The sequence below is a fragment of the Musa acuminata genome, chromosome BXJ2-4 (genome assembly GCF_036884655.1).
Source record: "Musa acuminata AAA Group cultivar baxijiao chromosome BXJ2-4, Cavendish_Baxijiao_AAA, whole genome shotgun sequence".
NCBI classification, from domain to species: Eukaryota; Viridiplantae; Streptophyta; class Magnoliopsida; order Zingiberales; family Musaceae; genus Musa; species Musa acuminata.
This window is the reverse complement of record NC_088341.1, coordinates 38,827,241-38,848,053: the sequence shown is the minus strand read 5'-3', so window position 1 is coordinate 38,848,053 and position 20,813 is coordinate 38,827,241. Positions and strand designations below refer to the sequence as shown.

Sequence of the window (20,813 nt, the reverse complement as noted above, 5' to 3'; positions counted from 1 at the left end):
AAACCTGAGAATAAAGATGTCATTGGCTATGTTAATTTTTCTTTTTACTGTTATTCTTTTGTTCTTAGGGAGCAAGGATTGGAAACTAAGATTGAAAAATGTCAGTGTATTATCCTTTATGGATGCCATGTTGAGTTTCATGTATATCTATTTCATCATGTTATTCTTTCATGGGCTTTGTGATGTTTTTAGAATGATTTTATCACAGTCCTTGTGCCTAAGCCTCAAATCGTACGCCTATGATCACCAAAAGAGAAAGAACACTTATGGCCTTCAATGGAATAATTATTTTCCATGTATGCTTGCGGTTTCATTTATTTTAAACAAAGTGATGGCGTTTAATGTACTCCAATGATCTTAGCAATTTTTACTGGTAAGGAGCACCTGTTATGATTCAGGAGTTGGTGACAGTGGATAATTTTTTCTTACATGTCATGATGACAGATAGGTGAACAAGGACTAGTAGATGCTAGTAAGGAACTGATTGTTCCATAATACATAATTGGACGGTGTCCTTGTTCCACTAAAATCAATTAGGCAGGCCTTTTTCCATTCAACCAAAGGGCACGGTCAAAGGGGCTCCCTGTTTTGACTTCAATGGTTGTACAAAGATTTCCAATGTATGTTCTTGATTAGGACCACTTAACCGATAAAATTGTAGTTTTCAGAAATAATAAAATATACACATATTCTCTTGTTTTTTTTATTGTCAAATCAAGGAAAAATAGAAAGAGGGAGAGAAAAAGATGGCTTATAAAATTGAAATGACTCCAAATGAGGCAATCTTTGGTAACTTCTCTAAATCATCTTTGATAGGTAACACTAGGAATAATGACAACTGAAGAAGTAATTGCTTGATGTTTTTAATAATGTCATAGTTTCCCATAAGCAAATGCATTTAGATATGTCTGTTTTTGGCATGTCAAGCAAGGAAGCTAGGTCGAAGGTTAGCATACAATCAACCTTCTAAGCGGGGATAAGAGTGAAAGAGCTCCAAAGAAGTTCTGTAAGATTTATATTTATGGATTCTTTTGCATATATAATAAATTAAATGTCCATCTGCTTGCACTTTGGAAGGTGGGGAAAACACATCATGAGAGAAATGGTGCTTCCTGTTTTATTCTCTAGTGCATGAGCCCTTAAATTTCGGGGAACAATCAAGTGTTCTTGCCTTGACCTAAAGGGCCAAGGGAATTGGATTTAGACAGGGTAATGCACAAAACCAGCAGATTTGTAATATACCATAAAGGAGATGTTCCCTCAAATAATCAGGCTATGTTGGTAGTCAAATAGGTGATTTGTAGTAATATATTTACGTGGAAGATTCCACAACCATCAGTACAATGAAATGCTGTGATGATGGTCCAATGCACGGGGCCCTTATCAATATAAAATCTGAGAGAGAGATTCTTGTCAATATAAAATCTGAGAGAGAGCTTGTAGCTTTATCACTGCAGACAAAGATACAGTTTTCATGACTCAAACCTGATTACCCATCTCGAAATAGAGGAACCTAATTATAGTGCCAAAGGCCAATGTCAATACGTTGATCTGCGTGTATGTAAGAGAATTTCATGATAGAAGAGCGAGCAGAATGAAGTTGATCAACAAATTTTCTCAGTGGTCTGAAACATAATACTAATCCAACTAGAGCAAGCTCTTCATAATTGGTTTCACTGCATGAAATGCTTTCCTTTTTGAGTTGGTGATTAAAATCTCATGATAGTAAATGTGATGAATGCACTATCAATATGAGTACTTGCAGTAGATTGTGTAAGAAACAATTGATAGCTTGAGCTCTATTGGTTGTTTATACATTCTCAAATTAGCATACCGACTACCATTGAATAGAGTCTAATAGTATGAATGTTCATGCACAGCAGCACATGGCACATGGCACATGGCACATGGCTATTATTTTCTAATTCCTTCTAACCACCATAAGGCTCTCAGACCTGTTCAGTAGTCAAGCATGTCATTTTCTGCTTGGTCGACAGCCTTCTATGACATGTATTTTTTCTGTACATCTCAACTGATCTAGCAGCATTTTGGATCATAGTAATATTCCTGCATACTTGATGATGAAAGAATGAAGGATGCAGTATGATAGATTACTGGGAACCATTTAAGTTGGGAAGTCCTTGGCAGAAAAGTGGTAGGTAAAACTTAGACACCACAGTCAAGAAAAAGCAGAACTAAAGTTAATCATAAGCTTTCAGTCTTCTAATATGACATGTTAAAGTTGAAGTGACATGTTAACTGCAGACTGCTGAATTGTTCTCTGCATATAGATTCATCTGACACAGTCTTAGCTCCACTGATGAGGCAATTTATAATGAATGTGGACAATATTTATAACATGAGCGACTAGCTTAGCCAAATATTCAATTTTCAGGGATCAATTGGAATGAAATAAAACCTCAAAGTGGTTACCTTTACCGATCATCTTTTCCCTGTAACATAAAGTTTGATATGTTCGATTTACCTAATAGATAGCCATCTTCTCCATTATGATGACATTGGCATTTGATATACAAATTAATTGGTAGTTTAAAGCATCAAACTTCCATATCTCAAACAACTTGGTGGAAATGATATACAAATTAATTGGTAATTTAAAGCATCAAACTTCCATATCTCAAACAACTTAGTGGAAATGATATACAAATTAATTGGTAATTTAAAGCATCAAACTTCCATATCTCAAACAACTTGGAAGACTTATTTTGTGTTTACTAACTCATGAGTTCCTGTTAATTGTCACTCGCAGAAGCAATGAGCTTAGTAAATATTGAATGACTGAATTATAGATCCTTTTTATCAGTATGCCTATGATAACACATTTGATCCAAGAATCCTGGTTGGTGATTACTAAATGTCACACCAGCAGATGCCATCTAAAGAATTTAAACTAGGTTTAAAATTCCAAAGTTGAATTTATCTCATATATAAAAGAGACATTGTTGGATGAGTCTATGTAATTGGAACATGTTCAATTGCTAACTTTAGAATTATACTCCTTGATTTGCATCTTAACGATGTGAAGTTGTAGTTTCCTGAAAATTTTCTGTAAAAATCATGTCCAAATAACTTTCACCTGTACAGGCACCAGTTTATTTCTGAGTGCAAAAAAACCTGCATTGGTTTTTACAACACAACTGAAGGGAAAAAGGACTATTCCTCTTTAAGTTATTCCCTCTGAACTCTACCACCTGAATTAAGTTGAAATTGGAAATCTTTCTGCAGGTAATTAGAGTTGCTTGAAATGGGAGAACAAGAGAATGCCAGAGCAGAAATTGCGGTTGCTAGCAGGTTTGCTACCTTCAAAAGGTTGTCATTCCAACTTTCTAATCAGTGAGCAGAAGATTTCTGGTTTGCACCTGGTAATGTCTCTACAACTCTCAGCATTCCACCAAGCTCTACTGGCACCAGAGGAATGAGGGAATGAAGCACATCGGTGATCAATGGTCTGTAACTAGGTTCCTGCTGGATGCAAAGTACCGCAACAGCAGCAACCTGTTCCATGTCACCATTTGTTAGAGGAAACAAAAATATGCTCATGTGCAGTAGGAATCAGGTTGGAGAACATACTTGATATAGGTGTTTCAGGTTCATCGTGTTCCTGATAACTGGATCTACTATACTTGGAAGCTTTGATCTATCAGTGAGCTGGGGCATTGCCTGAAGACAAACAACTGCAAACATTGAGCACCGGTTTGGAGCAGATGCAAGATCTTTTGATATTTCTGCCACATTCATGAATCTAAAGATCATACCCAAGCGACAATCGATTGGCACTGAGATGGTGCCATCTTCTCGACTGGTTTTCTTCCCAGCAGAAGCTCCAGCAGTACAATTCCAAATGCATAGACATCACTCTTCTCAGTGAGCTTACCTGAAAGAATTCAGCATTATTTCTGTCTTATGTCTAGTATTTAGTTCTTTTTTCTTCATCTAAGAACTAGTAAGATCAGTTGCTTGTTTCAACAACGAATTAATACTTTTTTATGAGAAAGAAAAAAAAAATACAGAGACCGAACAAGAGGAGGAATTGAGTACCATCTAAAAGGTACTCTGGAGCTACATATCCAAGAGTGCCGGAAACCTTCAAACCACCCTTGCTATGGTTTCTGCCAATCACTGCAAGTCCGAAGTCTGAAATCTGCAACCAGAAGGTATTCATTGCTAAAACACATCCTATGCCGCAAATATGAGCAGAGCAAGACTCGAGATGAACTGGTAAGAAGCATCTATAGAAACGTATTTACCTTGGCATTAAAGTCGGAATCTAGTAGTATATTGGATGATTTTAAATCTCTGTGGATCACTGGTGGGTTGCAGTGCTCATGAAGGTACTCCAATCCTCTGCTTGGCAAATTGCATCGTGATTAGTCCATCGAAAAGATAGCTACTTAGAAGTGGGAGGTGGCATCGTCATGTCAAGAACCAAACCTTGCTATATCAAGCGCAATCTTCATGCGAGTATGCCAGGGTAAGGCTGACCCATGGGATGGCCCTGGAGATGTGAAACAAACAAGACGATGAAGTGTAAGCTTTCTGTGCTTTGGTATCATTCTGATAGGAATACGGGTAGAGAATAAGTGCACCGTGGAGTTGCGTTTCCAAGGATCCATTTTGCATCAACTCGTAAACGAGCATTCGGGTTTCTCCATGAACACAGTATCCCAGAAGAGAGACTATGTTGGGATGTCGAATCCTTCCAAGCAGTTCGATCTCATTCTGATGAGCAGAAAAGAGAAGCATTTGGTCAAAGTGGAGAGACAGGAATAAAGCTGGATTATGTATGATCTTAACATTTCTGACCTCGAATTCTCTCTCGCAATCCTGCCCGCCGCCGTCTAGTTTCTTCACCGCAGCAAAAGCTTCCCCATTGAGGCTGGCTTTGTACACATGGCTGAATCCTCCTTCTCCCAGGATGTTACCCTCGCTGAACTTGTTGGTGGCTGACTCTAACAAAGCATAGTCGATGATTGGCAGCAACCCTTTCTTGCTTGTCGTCCTTAAGGAGTTCAGCTTGCTCAAGATCGGGCCAAATGGGAGTCCGCCGGCAGCAGTATCTGTTTGGCGTCAAATGATCAGAGTATTAGAGAACAATCGCTGCAATTTTGGCGTCGCCGATGATTTCAGAAAGCGAACCTGATCTTTCAATGTCTTTGGAATCGAGCATTTGGCGGCTCCTCCTCCAAACGATCCAAGCACAGAGTGCAGATGATATGAGTGCGAGAACCGCGACGGAGGCCAGAACGACTGCCACAGTCAACTCTTTGAGGTAATGGCGATGGTGTGCCTCTTCCATGGTCTGCATCTCTGCTTTTCAAAAAATTAGATTGTAAGCTTACGTGCTTTATCTAAAAGAAATACTAAAAAAGATTGATCTCTTTAGGAAAAGAAAAGGAAAAACTCTCAAATAGATGAGGAAGAGCAATCAAACATCTGAGAATAGCATAAAAAAGCCACGATCTTGACTCGCGATGATCTAAATCCAGGGGATCATGGGGAAAAAGGAGCGATTTTTCGCAGAGTAACAGAAGTTACAGCATAAAAAAGGCCAGGAACGGGAGTACCTGCAGGAGATGGCGCCAGAGACAACGGAGATAGAGGAAATAGCTGGTTCTGAAACGAGGAGAAGGGGGAAGGCACGGGAGAAAGCGCTGGAGACCCGTCGACATCGGCGTCGGCGAGAGACATGAGCAGACAGAAGGTAAGGGCCCATACTGAAGAGAGAGGGAGAGGAGTTGGTGGCCTCCCCATGCCTCTTCCCCCGCGAGAAAGAAGGCAGCAAGCAGCCTTCAGCGAGATCTCCAGTGGCAGTGGGAGAGACAAGGAGCAGCAGAATGGTGGGAGATCCAAATCACAAAGCCAAGGTGAGCAAGCCAGTTTGAATCTCTCTCTCTCTCTCTCTCTTTGAAAAATTGGATCTTTTCATTGACAATATTTGATTCTCTCTCTCTTTTTGTTAAAGTGGGTAGGACAGGGACACTTGCACGGAGAACAGGAGAACATCACTTTTATAAACATGTGGGGGTGGATAGAAAAACTCAAATAATGCAGCAGTTACCAGGCAAGACGAAGAGAAAACTTTCAAAGTTTTTTTCCAAAAGAGAAAAAAAAAAGGCATTCGAAGATTTGGGATGGTTGAGGGAGCTGTTAATTACAGGGTAACATCCTTGACACCCAACCCATACGGATAAAAGCAATGATACCATGTCATTCATAACATTAGATCGATCTAATATTAAACATTGAACATTTGATTTTTTTTCCTTTTCCAGTTGGACCATTCATAGCTGTTCTTGAAATAGAGTTTCTTTCTGTTCACACTTTTCATCTCTTTCCATTCAAAGGTTACACTGCATGCGCACTCGACAGGGTTTAGGTGCGAGTTTGGGTCGTGTGTTCACACTTTTCATTTCAATACTCTGCCTATTTTTCAATAAAAAGATAAACTTCATAATGTCCATTGCACTATAATGATCAAATACTTAATGAGCAATAAGAGTGAAATGTTTGCTTTGAGTCGGTGCAGTTTTCTTTTTAACAGATATTTCCATTTGATAAAGTTATTTTGTTATACATTAGTTGAGGAATATGAAACAAAGGGTTCATAAATCCGTCGGATCTTTCTTACTGTGAGAGACGTCATCAATGATCGACCGATCAAATGATCCTTTTATCATCATTTTATATCACCATCTTGATCTTGATGTATTTGGAGTTGGGAACCTCTCCTACTCATAGAAAACAAGGGGAAATAAAAAGAATGACTTCAATTGATCAAATGTGAGGATGGGATAAATGAACTTTTTATTACTATTATGAACCCTGTATGAACTGATCAGGTGTGAATTTTGCTATTCTGCTATCTCAATTGGCAATGAGCCAATTGGCAATAGCTATCTCAATTTTTCTATTCTGCTATTCTTAACCTTGTTCGAATTGGAATTATTCCTTCACCAACATAGATTACTTGCCTTAACATAGCTACATCTGAGTTAATTCTTATAGACCGGCAAAAGAGCATGGGCCCCACTTGGTGTTGGGTTCATGGATTCCTTTTAGAAATACAAATTTTAGCATGGGCTTGATAGATGTAGAGGTTGGCATATGTATTACATTTGCATTCCAATGAACTTTTTTTTTTTTTTTTTCTGTTAGTTTTTTTTTTTTCTGAAATTAAAAATTAGCATGTACAGCATGGAAAACAATTCTCTATTAACCTTAAATCTGAGACTAAATGGTGATTGAGATGTGAGAATCAAGTTGCTCTAGGTTCTTCGTCTGAATCCACAGGATTTTAAGCTGATATATATCTTTTTCATCAAGACTTTCCTAATATGGTTGGTAATGACCCACTGTTTTCTTTGTTTAAACAGAATCCTTGTTCAATCACATGTCTTGAATGGATGGATACAAGGATCGAAAGGGATTAAAGATTAACATGCCAAGGAGAAATGGTCTGAGAATTCCATGGTCTGAGAGGGACCTAACTCTTCAGGTACTTCGATTTAATTATCAAATTAGTATAGATTGTTTGCATTTGCATAGCTACATTGAGTTGCTTTCAGTGACTAGTAAAACTGCATTTGCACTGCTCATGGTTCATTTATTCTTTTCTGATGCAGAGATTATACATGCATGTCATTGTCATTTTGTTCTTCCCGAACAAAGTCATTTTTACTTGATGATTAATTAGCCTTTTATTTCATGAAAATGAAATTTTAGTCTGCCATATCTTTCTGTTGCTGGTTTGAGCATTAACGAATCTTTTCATTCTGTAAAGAAAAAATATATTGAACTTGATTACATGCAACTAAAAGATTAATACTCATCTACATCCTCATATATAATGCTGTTGTAAAGAATCTACCAAAACCATGTGGCAACAGCAGGGCTGCCTTCATCATTCATTGTACTCTGCATTCAATCAACTAGTGTTACTCTCTGAGCCATAACAACAGACAAGATGTCATAAAAAACATTGCATCATTGTGATCTGTACAGTATCTGTCATTTTAGCAGACTATAAATGAAGAACATCATCTAACAAAAGCACATGAACTCATAAAACATTTATCTTCTTTTCTTTTTCTCCAATGATATCATTTTGTAGCTACTTTTTTAATCTTTTGATAGTTATAAAATATTAGTCTATTTCATTCCCTCTTGGCATTTTAACTGCCTATCTATTTTGAATTTATAATAGATATAATACAAGTAGTTTGACCAAAATAGACAGATGATTGAAATGAAGACTATAGATAGCACGATTCCCTAAATTGAGCACATACATTATGCATCTCTATAGATAATATATTAGTGTGATCAAATTGGATCTAATTAGTTCAATTGTAAGAGGTGGTGGCATGTCATATTTGACTCCTAAAACAGAACCCTTAGCTTATATCAATGGCATGGGATTGTGGAGTACGTTTAGATAGTCATAGTCAATCCTTAAGTGCACAAAGTCAAGACCAACAGTCCACTATGCCTTGAGCTAAAGAAAGAGTATATCAAGTAATTGATGATGATGATGATGTGGTCCAAAAATCCACAGCGTGCCGTAGGGTGCAGTGGTTGGAATCTCAGCCTAGGAAAATGAATTCCACCACCTACCGCCATCGTGCTGATAGGCCACATTTCCTGATTGCCTCTTGCCCTAATTCATTATTTGTTATTGCTATCATGGATTCCACAAGAGAAATCATCTCATCTTCCATCGTTCCACGATAAAATAGAGTGCTGTTAGAGTTCTTATGACATCGGATCAGATTATAATCACCTATGTCAACTTCAAGATCGGATGAAAAAGATAGAAGGTTGAGTCCACAATCGATCCCAAATAGTTAAGATTTTTTTATTTTTTTTTTATTATATTAGATCATATTACCTTCTTTGATAAATAGTAAATCAAAATATTATGGATTCATCTTTTTTTTTTCTTAAGATATTTAACTGCATAAAAAATAAAAAAAATTGAAGGAAATAAAAAACCATGTGATTATTATTCCTCTACCCATAATCATGATGAGATGAGGAGAAAAAGATTTGATGGACCCAATTTAAAAGTATAAGTTAGTTTAATTGGTAAAAATTTTGACTTTTTATCATAAAGAGTATGAGCTCAAATTTCATCAGAATCATTTATCTTTAAAAAATTGAAATTATTTAAGACTGTTGAAATTATTTAAGTTTGAATATATTTTTAATGGATTTATGAGGAACAATTAATGTAACAGTGTTTTGTACATCATTTAATATAATAGTTAAAAAAAATTATTAGAAAAACATATTCCGGTTCAAAATCTGGAACAATAATTACAATTGATTGACACTAAATGACCAATCTCCACAAGGGAACAAAAACAAAGTGGGAGAACAGTTGCCTATTGAGTACGAGAACGGATGAGTGCGCCCGACGCCCCCCCAACCACATTCCCTGATTGTATGAAAGAGAAGCTAATCAAGAAAGAAATTGACCTGATCTTACTTAAATTTGTATCAGATTTGGCACAAAAAATTGGCCCAACCTCCCCTCGATCTCCAAACAGAGTCCATGCATGGGCTGTGCCCACTTAACGTGTCGGAGGTTTGGGTTAGAATGATGGGTAAACAAACCTGGAGCCCTTTAAGCTTTAATTGGTTTGGGGTTTAGAGTTAATAAGATTAAATCAACTCCGCTGGAAGAGTTTAATTTGGTTAAACATGATTAACAAAAATAGGACTTGAAATTACTTGGTAATTAAGATAATTCTACTTCCCTATTATTACCTCAAGAGCATGTCCTCGACAAGGACATTTCACAAAGACCGGACCGGACCGGACCGGGCCGGCATTAGCGGGTTTGATTGAGGGACGACTCATCAAAGACCGTACCGGCCTGGCAATAGATTGACCCGCTCGGCGGTTTAGATGGGCGGCCTCCGCCGCACTCGTTATCTCATCGACCACGTGGCCGGGAAATAGCAACTCCATGGCTTCGTCAGCCTCCGTCGCCGCCGCGTCGCCGCCTCACCTCCGTCGCCGCCTCTGCCCCCTCGTCCCCCAAGCCCACCTCTCCCGGAGCCCTAAACCCAATGCATTCCTCCGCCGCCGCTCCTTCCTCCTCTCCTCCTCCTCCTCCGCCGCCGCCGCCGCTGCCGCTGCATCCCTCCTCCTCTTCCCCCAACCCGGCGCCGCCGACACCGACGCCCCTGCCATCGCACCGGCCCCTTCCCCCGCCCAGCCGCAGTCCGGCATCGTCACCGACCGCGTCTTCATGGACTTCGGCCTCTGCCCGAGCTACCTCGCCTCTGATCGCCCTCTCGGCTTCGACCTCGCCGCCTGCCCCGACTCGGAGCCCCTCGGCCGCGTTGTCTTCGGCCTCTACGGGAAGCTCCTCCCACAGACTGTCGCCAACTTCAAGGCCGTCTGCGCCGCCGCCGCGTACCGGGGGACCTTCGTCCACAAGATTCTCCAGGGTCAATTCTTCGTCGCCGGCCGCCAGGGGCGGAAGGAGAAGGGGGAGGTTCGGCCGCCACCGGGACTGGTGCGGAACGTGGAGACCGTCGATCCCAAGGCGTTTCAGCTGAGGCACTCGAGGCCGGGAACTCTGTCTCTGTGCTTGTCGGAGAACGACGACGACGACGCCGTCAAACTTGAACCCGACTACCACAATGTCGAGTTCTTGGTGACGACCGGGCCTGGACCATGCCCGCAGCTCGACAACGAGAACATTGTCTTTGGCACTGTGCTTGAAGGTAAGTTGTTCGATCAATGTTTCCTAAGAAAAAAACTCAACTTTAATATCTTTTGAAGAGCTCCTGAGATTATTACTGAATCAAAGTTGTTGTCTCTTCCTCTCTCTTTCACCCACAAACTCTTTTAAATCCTTTATCCATTCTGAAATTAAGATAGAGTGGTACATTATAGTGAGATGCATCTGCATGACAAATTCTGTGCTTGTTGCCATGCAAGAGCAAGTCCTCAGTATGTTGAAGCTAATCAAACTACTTAGCGTTGAGTGGATGAAGCTGAGTGCTATACTGCATTGAGAAGTATCTTTATGAAATTCGTAGTTGTACTTTAATGGTATTCATGTCAGTGGAGATGGTTATTTAAGTTTTATGAATCAAATTGCTATCTCTGAATTTAAGGCATATTGATGATGCTTACTGTGATACTTGGCAGCTATAATGGCAAATTTGGTATATAAATTAATTTTAACTTGACTGGCAGATTTGGATGGAGTTGAATGCTTTACTCTATTGAGAAGTATCTTGATAAGAGTTCCTTAATCTTCTCTGTACATGGATAGTACTCACGTCAGGAAAGATGGTTATTAGAGTTCTATGAATCAAATTGCTGTGTGTGAATTTAAGACATATTGATGACTGGCACAAACAATTGCAACATATAATGTGATTCTTCGGGAGGAAAGAGAATTTGATGTCAATATTGCAGATAACAAAATTATTTTGATTCTACTAAACCTTACTGTCATGTAGGAGTAGAATTTGAATTCAACAAACCTTACTGCCAATTCACTTTTTTTCTTATGAAATTTCATAATGAATATTTATCTTTAGATACATCAAGGGACATATAGCTATTGGCTTTATTTGCTTAGTTAAAAATAGTATCAAGATGATATATATAGTCTCCTTATGAGGTCAAGAAATTTTGTTACCATAATCATTTAGCACAGTTTTTGTTTGCAGATATACACAGTGGCTATTTCGAGGTTTCTTGGTAGTGATTTCTGTCTAATGTCTCTTGTAGCCTGACACACTGAAAGCAGTCAGTCCAAAATTGACTCGGTGGGCTCAATTAGTTTGATTTTGCTTTTCAAGTTGCTGAAACCCATAATATGCTCTTGGCAACATGATAGAAACAGCTCAAAACTTGAAAACATTTGCCTACATGGATCTTAGTTTTTTATAATGCATGACTTTGAGGGCTTTATGCTATGATCCGCTAGGATCAAATGATCAACGGAGAAAGAGATAGATTTACACACTGCAGCAATTAAAACAAACATTTTTGACTGATGCTACAGAACAGATCTTCACCTTACAGAAGAATATATTTTGATGCTTGTATGTTCAGAGAGAGGTAAACCAGATTGCAGCTTGCACTTGAAATTCTTACACAACGTGTCCTTATTTTTTCCAACTGGAAATATATAAGTTTCAGTTCCTCATTCATGTGTTCGTTAGTCCATCTTTGATCATTATCATATATTTTTTGTCAACTCGTGCTCAGAATGACTCTAACTGAAAGTGCTTCTTTCTTTTCAAACTTGGAGCTGACCCTATGATATTTGCATGGAAGTCCTCTATTCTTCTATTGCAACATTGTGCTGCTGCCTTATTGTTCTCGGGAGTGTCAAATAGAAGTTGACTACTCATTTTGTTGTAGAACTTCCTCAAACAAGTTGATGGAATTAGTGAATTGTCAACATCTATTTAGATTAAAACTTGAATCTATGTTTAATTTTCTGATATTGTTGGATAAGCAGCAGAAATTATCACTCATGTTTCATATACTTCTTTTTTCAGGGATGGATGTCATCACCAACATAGCTACGATCCCCACGTATAAGCCAGCTGAAAGGATTCGCCAATTCAATGATTTTGCACAGTTCATCGGTGATGAGCGAGCTCAGATAGCTCGCACAATGTGGAATCGGCCGCTAAAAACAGTGTACATCAGTGACTGCGGAGAGCTGAAAGTGGCAACACCTTCACTTTCTCCCAGCTTACCTTAGAAAACTACTCTTATAGAGGGACTTGAACTTGTGCCATGAAATATACTTCCGTATTTTTCTTTAGAAAACAATATATCAAATCTTACATAGGAGTCATTTAGTGGACACAGATTTGTCAGCCATCCGAGATGGATCAGAAGAAATTATAGAATGTATTATTTGTTGATATACCAAATCGATTTTTCTTTCTTTTCTTTACAGTAAAACTAGCCATTTATCTCGACCTTGGTGATTCTCCATGTAAATTCCATCTCAGTTGATCTGCTCGACTCTCTGATTTGTCCACTGTCCTTAAAGTACTTTTCCTCTATAGTTTCTTGATTTGGAGTGGCAGTGAAATCTTTCATGGTTGCAATAGAACCAATGGATGCTGACTTGTGTGTTCAACTCTTGTGATCCTCAAACATGTTGATGCTAGATGTTGTATCCATCACATTTTACTCAAATCCTATTTATTGATTTGTCTTTCATAAACCTGAATTCGAGGCTAATCTGATTGTGCAGAAATGTTGTCTCCACTCACACACACACAACACCAACCCTTGATGATTATACATGGACGGTCCTTGATTGGTTGCGGTCGCACTGCATCGGATAACCGTTCGATCCAATCCGACGGCTGCTCTTTAATTTAAGGCACGTACTGGGCGAGATCCAGACCGTCGACTCGCATCAATTTATTCGCCTCGTGCCCTCGATCTCACTTCCTCCGTCTCTTATCGCATTCGCACGAGCAGAACACCTCGTCGGACTCGTTACCCTCCCCGAGAGGGGAAGGGAGAAGCAGATCCTCTTCGCCGTCGGTTCAGGTGAGGATAAGCCCTCCGTCTCCTCGCGGGATTGCCGTCTCGAATTGGTTCGAGGGCGTTTGGTGGTCTCTTAGCTTGGTTTATCCTTTTTCCGCCTTTCGTGCGCGAGAAGCAAGAATCCTTCTTCTCGGGTCAATGTTTGAATCGTCATAGTCATGTTGGTGAGCGATTTTAACTGGGTTCCGTGTTTTGGAGACGATTCGTTTGTAGTTTGCTAGGGTCTTGTTATATTCGATCAATTTCTTGTTTGGTCGGAGAGGTAGAGGTATCTTTTGAAGGAAATTCATTAAAGCTTTGTTTTTGGGGCAATTGAGACGGGGAATCTATTGGAATGGAGTGACTGGAGAGGCGGATGCATATGGGTTAGTCCGTGGCTAGGTTAAGAATCCAGGCTGCTAAAAATTTTACTATCAGGGAATTGATTGGTTGAAAGTCTAGATTTCTTTCCAAGCAGCTGGTTTGGTTTTAAATTCTAGATTTTACCAGGGTCTCCTGGTACATGGTATAAATTGACCTATTAGATGAGAAAGGCTTTGCACCCTGGGAATTTCATGGTCTGTTGTTTCATGACTAGATACAGAAACTACTTAAAGCTGGAACATTTAATGTTCGTAGATTATATAACAGTTGCCTGAGGGCATTGGTGGAGCTTGACAGGTACAAACTTTGTAGGGCATCTAAAATAACTCTTCTTTTTACTTGGGAAGGCAAAATGAGTAGATTATGAAACAAATAATAGGGTTGTGATCTTGTTATCTTTGTTACTTTTGTTCTCTTAGTGATACCAAAAAGTTGATAATCCTATCTGCCATTGCAGAGAGAAAAATAGAAGGCTGACCCTGTCTTCTCCTCACTACATCAGTCCGATGACAACTGTACCATGTAGAGGTACTTCAGTACCTCAGCTGGGAACCCAACCACAAGCAATATGTAGAAATGTATCTTCAGGAGCTAAGGGCTGTCATTTTACGAACAGGGTGCTGATGCCTCAAACCGGGTAAGCTTTGGTGTTTCATCTCGCTATATTATGTCCGAAGAAGCAATGTGGTATTTATTTGCAATGCATTTGTTGATGACTTCTTTTTATTCTCCACATCATTATCAATTCCTGTATTCAAACTATACCTTTTAGGTATGCTATACACTATTTTTCTGTCATTCTATCTTATTAGAGATGATTGTGAAGTCTTGAATATCATATATATGCATGTAGTCTATCTTCATCTTGATGGTTACTCGAATTCGTATAGTAGAGAGTTGGCCTTATTCTTTTGTTGAATAAGGAAAACATATAGCTAAGAGTCCTATACCATCTTTTTTATCCTCATGTTTTCTTTCTTATTCTTGATCTTCTAACTGTTGTATAGAGGCATGTGCAATACTAGTTTACACCAGTATTCTCAAACAAAAACCTTTGTTGGTATTTCCTGAAATGTAACCATAGGATTTGTTTCAACATAATGATTTATTTAAAAAATTATTCAAAGCGAAATTGTCAATCAGATTCCTAAATCTAATTTGAAATATATTTATTAATACCGAAGAACCATCATATTTTCATTTTTGTGATTAACATTAAATGTCAGTTAAGTTTTCATGATAGGTTCACATATCAGTGACTAGCCGACACTTCTCATTGCTTTTATCACTTGCTGTGTCATGTGTATTTGTATGTTGGCATATTCAGGCAAATATCCATTCATAGCTACACTATCAGCATTGTGTGTTTACCTTTGAGGTCTCCATTTCAACTGATGGTTGTAATTAATTGTTTCAACATTTTAGTGGTGTTAGGTTGAGTTTTAGCTTCTTGATTTGGACATTAATAAGGAAAAACAAGAATGAAAAATCAGAAAATATTAACCTTAGTAAAAGGGAAGAAAATGATCTCGTGCTCAGCAGTTAGAAATTTTCATAGTCCAAATATGATCAAAGTATATCTAATTATTTTATCAAGTTTAAGAATTAAAGTATTTAAGTTTGTGATGACCATTTATGAGAAATTCTTTGGGTAATAAAAAGCATTACATTGTCACTTTACTGCCTAGAACTAAGAAAGAAATTTGAAGAATTTTATTTGGTATTCAATGTTTTACTTCGATAAAATCAAGCCTCTGACATTTCTTGGAGAAACAAAGGGTTTCTTGAGGGGTAAGCTCCCCTCATTTCAATTGAACTTTGATGGTAATCAGGTTTCTTAAGAGGGTAGGAGATCTTGAGTGAATGTTCCATGGGACTTCCAAGTTCCAATAGCCAGTCAATTGTTGTAAATGTATGACAAATATCATTATTGTATTAAAGCAACTTATAATTGTATAATATACATGCATAATTTTATATTCAATATACTTATGCATAAATATGTATGCTTACATATATGTCTATGTATGAGTGTCTTTGCGCATGGTGGTTTGGCTGACCATATGCCTAGGTGCTATCTAAAGTGCCCAGGCAATTGCTTGAGACAATAATACATGAAGGATATAGTAATTGAGATATTCAATTTAGACTCAATTGAACTGTCTGAAAACGAGTTGAGTTTTGTCACGAAACACCATAGCTGGATGATGCAAATTTTATTTTCTGATCTGGTGAAAACTGATCCCTGAAAAATGTGTAATTTGCAAATATGTTTAAAAGATTCTAGAAATTATCATAAGAAGTTGATCTTAAGTAAATTGAGAAAAGCAATTGTTATGTATGCTACCGTTGGTGTGAGATTCTGATCTTAGTGTTTCCATCTCACTGATTTCTTGTTTATTTGCAGTACTTCCGGTAACTATCTGGCGTCATCGCGTGCAAGTTTTCTTGCCCAGGTGTCTTCATCTGCTCTATTTAATGATGGACCACGCCTAAATAATAGGCGTAATAAGACAGCACGACTTGTTGTTAGAGCTGATGCCGTAAGTTCTTTTGTTGACAAGAAAGATTTTGTTTTATTCATTTCTCTTGTTCGATGAAGATTGAAATATTTTATTATGGATTGGCAAGTTCTTCTGTCGATGCAAATTTGTCTGATATTTTTCTTTCTTGTGGGATCATCTTTTGCAGGATTATTATTCTGTACTTGGTGTGTCAAGAAATGCAAGTAAATCTGAAATAAAAAGTGGTAAGTTGTTTGCTCTTATTGTAGTTCTCGTCCTCTTGCTTTTGCATTTATAGGCCCCAGTGGGACTGCCACATTGTGACCAACAAGCATTTACAGTGGCATAATATGTATTCTCTGTTCTGGCTCGTACTGTTAAAGTTGTAGGACAGCAGCAACTATGCTTACAAACTATACTGTTTTGGATTTTTTTACTATTCTTTTTCTTTAACAAATACTTTGCTGGCTCAGAATTTAAAAGGTGGCCTGTATGTTAGGGCCCCACCTTTCAATAACAAGATGGAATCATGGAAATTAGGTTCGCTTCTGTTTCCATGGGTGTCCTCAAGTTACAAAATCAACATTTCTGCAGAATTTTACTTTCATGCTGTCAGCCCGAATTATATATGTATATATATATATATATGTATATATATATATATACATATATATGTATATGTATATGTATATGTATATATGTATATATGTATAGATATATATATACATATATATGTATATGTATATGTATATGTATATATGTATATATGTATAGATATATATGTATATATGTATGTATATGTATATATATACATACAGATATACATATATATACATATATATACATACATATATACATATATACACATATATATATATACTCCCTTTTCTTTTTTAACTAGATTGAGGGGTCTAGTAATCAGAAATAGAATTAGGCATTATCAGACAAATCCACTAGCTCTAGTAATAGTATAAACCAAGGTTCGTAATACCGTACCATACCGGTATTTCGACCTGGGCTCGGTACCGGTACGGTATACCGAGCGGTACACCCAAGTGTACCGAGTACTGTAGCACTGCTACAGTGCACTGCTACAGTGTTACAGTGCACTCGGACCGGTAACAGACGGTCTGCGTACCGAAAACCGGTCGGACCGGTACGTACCGCCCGTATCGGGCGGTACAGTCGGTACTGCAGACCCTGGTATAAACAGACAAGCAACAAGTTTGAGGTTGTTGTTCTGAGAAAAAAACAGCAAGAACTTAGATTACCAAAACTGATTGGACTGGTTTCCAGATCCAACAAGAGGCAAGAACAGGATAAAGGTTGATAAAAGATCAGTAAACAAAATGGAGCATCACTGCAGTATAACACTCGCTGTTCCCTTGCTCTCTTCATTTGCTTTTTTTTTTCCGGTCTTTCTTAACAGACATAAAAAGTCACCTTTCCTGATCCCTGACTGTGGCTCCTATCTTTTATGTTTGATTCCTTTGGTTCAAAGTTCAAAGAGTCAGCAGTATCTCAATCTTACCTTTAATGGATTTGTTCTTACACTTGCATCTGTATTTAAGCTACATGTTATAGTGTATATTGACATCTTTTTCTTGTGCAGCTTACAGGAAGCTTGCAAGGAGTTATCATCCTGATGTGAACAAGTGAGTAGAAACCTGATATGTTTATTTTACAAAACTATGTTAATTTCAGACACGAAAAATACAGTTGCATCAAAAGACAAAAAATAACTAGAAAGGAAGAAAGACTTTGATCTTGTGAACTATCCTGAAAATTCAATCGAGTGCAAGGAGGGCAAAACTCTGCAACAAATTTTTTTAGTGATTAATTATTTAAATTGTCCATACTCCATAATATTTGTTTATGTAAGGCTGACAGAAGTTATTGGACCATATATTTTGGTGTAGCATTATATGCATGAAAATAAAGCATGCTTTTGGTATGACAGGAATCTGGCTTTGTAGAAGGCTTCAAATTTATGCATGATAAGGAAGATCAGTTTTGTGTTCCAGCAAACTAGCTGTGATATCTCAAGCTTGTTTGCTTCTACCAAAATGTGTCTCATCTGATATACTTTACTGTCAAAATGACAGAGAAGCGAAAATAGGAAAATAAGATTAAATATTGGGAAAAAAATTAAACAGCAATATCTAAAACTAGATAAAGAATAGCAGATGGAAGTAGGATAATGATGAATGGGGACAGTAGCAAGTTTTCAGCATAACTTCTTTTAGTTTTTCCTTTTTTTTATTATCAATTAAACAAAAAGGTTAAAAAGGGCAAGTTGCACTCACTTTTTTGCCGCTGGTCGATTCTTAAGTTATGTAAATTAGGTTTCTCAGCAACATCAGGGTAGGAGGAAAAAACTATTTCAGCGTAATGATCATGTAACAGAACAGGTGCAATGGCTCCTACTAACAATAAACAGCCACTTTTGTTACTGGTAAAAGTTTGATCACACTCTCATACTATAAAAGTCAACTGATGTGTACAGTCTTCATAACTCACAAACACTCATAAACTAATTAAGCATGCTTATGCAATCAATATGCTAGAATTCTCAAGAATGCACCTTTGCTGATCCAAGTAACAGAAAATATATGGCTTTAGATTCAGTAAATTTCAAATTATAGGCATGTTTTTTAATGTTTATGTTAGAAAAAAGATATTCAAGTTAATTTTGAATTAATCACAACTAACTTACCATAATTTTCATTATGATCTTTTGAATTTTTCAGCTTTATTTATGAGTAATTTTGCCAAAATTGCTGCTTGTGATGTGTTTTAGAGAACCTGGTGCGGAACAGAAGTTCAAGGATATTAGTAATGCGTATGAGGTTATTATTCCCTTTCTCATGAATATGTTTATCTAAACTGGTAGTTTTAGCAGCAACAGTAATACATATTTTCTGTGTCATTAAAAGTCACCATATTACAGGTTTTATCAGATGATGAAAAGAGATCTCTGTATGATAAATATGGAGAAGCTGGCCTCAAAGGTGCTGGCATGGGCATGGGGGTGAGTATCAACTAGAGGAGGGCTTTATTCTGTAAAAAGATAATTTTCAATAAACTTTCTGCTTGTTCCTTAAATTTTTTTTTTTTTATTAAATGCAGGATTTCAGCAACCCATTTGATCTCTTTGAGTCATTATTTGAAGGCATGGGTGGGATGGGTGGTCCAAGAGCAGCTCGCAACAGGCCTATACAGGGTGATGATGAGAGCTATAATCTTGTCCTGAATTTCAAAGATGCAATTTTTGGCATTGAGAAGGAGATAGAAATTACAAGGTTAGAAAATTGTGGAACCTGTGATGGTTCTGGTGCTAAACCAGGTACAAAGCCAAGCAAGTGCAGCACCTGTGGAGGTCAAGGTCAGGTTGTCTCTTCAGTGAGGACACCACTCGGTGTATTCCAGCAGGTCATGACTTGCTCGAGTTGTAGTGGTACCGGTGAGGTCTCTACCCCATGCAACACCTGTAGAGGGGATGGCCGTGTGAGGAAGACAAAGAGGATTAGTCTTAAAGTTCCAGCTGGAGTTGACTCTGGTAGCCGGCTGAGGGTCCGGTCTGAGGGGAATGCTGGAAGGAGAGGTGGCCCTCCTGGAGACCTCTATGTGTTTATCGAAGTTCTCTCGGATCCTGTGCTTAAGAGGGATGGAACCAACATTCTTTATACGTGCAAGGTATCGTACATTGATGCCATCTTAGGAACCACTATGAAGGTCCCAACAGTGGATGGATTGGTGGATCTAAAAATTCCAGCTGGGACACAGCCAGGTACAACTCTGGTAATGGCTAAGAAGGGGGTTCCTTACCTCGGAAAGGCAAACACCAGGGGAGATCAGTTGGTTCGCGTGCAGGTGGAGATCCCGAAGAGGTTAAGCAGTGAAGAAAAGAAGTTGATCGAGGAGCTTGCAAATCTGAGCAAGTCCAAGACGGCAAACAGCAGGAGATAGTTGAAAAAGTTTTCCTATATTTTGTTTGCAGATATATTCCAGAACCCTCAAGATTTTTAACATTGATGCCTGCAGAACTATTTGCATGAGGGTAGTACCAAAGAACTAAAATGTTCAATGATGAGGTACTCTTTCTTAATAGTTGTATTGTATTAGTTTGGTTATTTGGAAATAGCAAACTCTGCATGATGAGTGCAAGAAATATCGTCTGCCTGCCTTTAAAGTGAGATTAATTATTTTGATATGCTCAAGGATGAGATCTGTAGACATTTTAAGATGTGATTATTTGTAACCCATGATAGATTTTGCAAGGATATGATGTTGAAAGCAACAGAACTCTTCTGGGTGACAAACATGTGTTTCATCAAATGTCATTCTTGATATAGAGTAGTGACTTCTTGATGG

General features: G+C 38.1%; 3 protein-coding genes across 3 annotated transcripts; 2 read left to right on the top strand and 1 right to left on the bottom strand.

Annotated features, from left to right (window-relative positions):
- Positions 1-3,081: 3,081 nt before the first annotated feature.
- Positions 3,082-5,934, bottom strand: LOC103983186 (probable receptor-like protein kinase At1g80640). Its single transcript, XM_009400379.3, has 10 exons — positions 5,586-5,934; positions 5,158-5,328; positions 4,825-5,078; positions 4,608-4,740; positions 4,453-4,516; positions 4,269-4,365; positions 4,060-4,162; positions 3,777-3,895; positions 3,592-3,681; positions 3,082-3,516 (listed from the first exon to the last, which is right to left on the bottom strand). The coding sequence occupies exons 1-10, from the start codon at positions 5,770-5,772 to the stop codon at positions 3,352-3,354; spliced, it is 1,383 nt and encodes a 460-aa protein (XP_009398654.2). The 5' UTR covers positions 5,773-5,934; the 3' UTR covers positions 3,082-3,351.
- Positions 5,935-9,926: 3,992 nt separating this feature from the next.
- LOC103983187 (peptidyl-prolyl cis-trans isomerase CYP28, chloroplastic) lies at positions 9,927-12,989 on the top strand. The gene is made up of 2 exons (XM_009400380.3): positions 9,927-10,757; positions 12,558-12,989. Exons 1-2 carry the CDS (start codon positions 9,992-9,994, stop codon positions 12,764-12,766), a joined length of 975 nt encoding a protein of 324 aa, XP_009398655.2. The 5' UTR covers positions 9,927-9,991; the 3' UTR covers positions 12,767-12,989.
- Positions 12,990-13,442: 453 nt separating this feature from the next.
- LOC135610784 (chaperone protein dnaJ A7A, chloroplastic-like) lies at positions 13,443-20,635 on the top strand. Its single transcript, XM_065105706.1, has 8 exons — positions 13,443-13,575; positions 14,393-14,572; positions 16,343-16,478; positions 16,627-16,684; positions 18,052-18,094; positions 19,240-19,288; positions 19,390-19,470; positions 19,569-20,635. Exons 2-8 carry the CDS (start codon positions 14,442-14,444, stop codon positions 20,406-20,408), a joined length of 1,338 nt encoding a protein of 445 aa, XP_064961778.1. The 5' UTR covers positions 13,443-13,575; positions 14,393-14,441; the 3' UTR covers positions 20,409-20,635.
- Positions 20,636-20,813: the final 178 nt, after the last annotated feature.

Coding starts and splice junctions, on each gene's coding strand:
- LOC135610784 (XM_065105706.1), top strand. CDS start 14,442: ATGACAACTGTACCATGTAGAGGTACTTCAGTACCTCAGCTGGGAACC. Junction 19,289..19,389: donor ATATTAGTAATGCGTATGAG/GTTATTATTCCC, acceptor ACCATATTACAG/GTTTTATCAGATGATGAAAA. Junction 19,471..19,568: donor GTGCTGGCATGGGCATGGGG/GTGAGTATCAAC, acceptor TATTAAATGCAG/GATTTCAGCAACCCATTTGA.
- LOC103983186 (XM_009400379.3), bottom strand. CDS start 5,772: ATGGGGAGGCCACCAACTCCTCTCCCTCTCTCTTCAGTATGGGCCCTT. Junction 5,079..5,157: donor CAAAGACATTGAAAGATCAG/GTTCGCTTTCTG, acceptor GACGCCAAACAG/ATACTGCTGCCGGCGGACTC. Junction 4,517..4,607: donor CTTGGAAACGCAACTCCACG/GTGCACTTATTC, acceptor TCACATCTCCAG/GGCCATCCCATGGGTCAGCC.
- LOC103983187 (XM_009400380.3), top strand. CDS start 9,992: ATGGCTTCGTCAGCCTCCGTCGCCGCCGCGTCGCCGCCTCACCTCCGT. Junction 10,758..12,557: donor CTTTGGCACTGTGCTTGAAG/GTAAGTTGTTCG, acceptor TTCTTTTTTCAG/GGATGGATGTCATCACCAAC.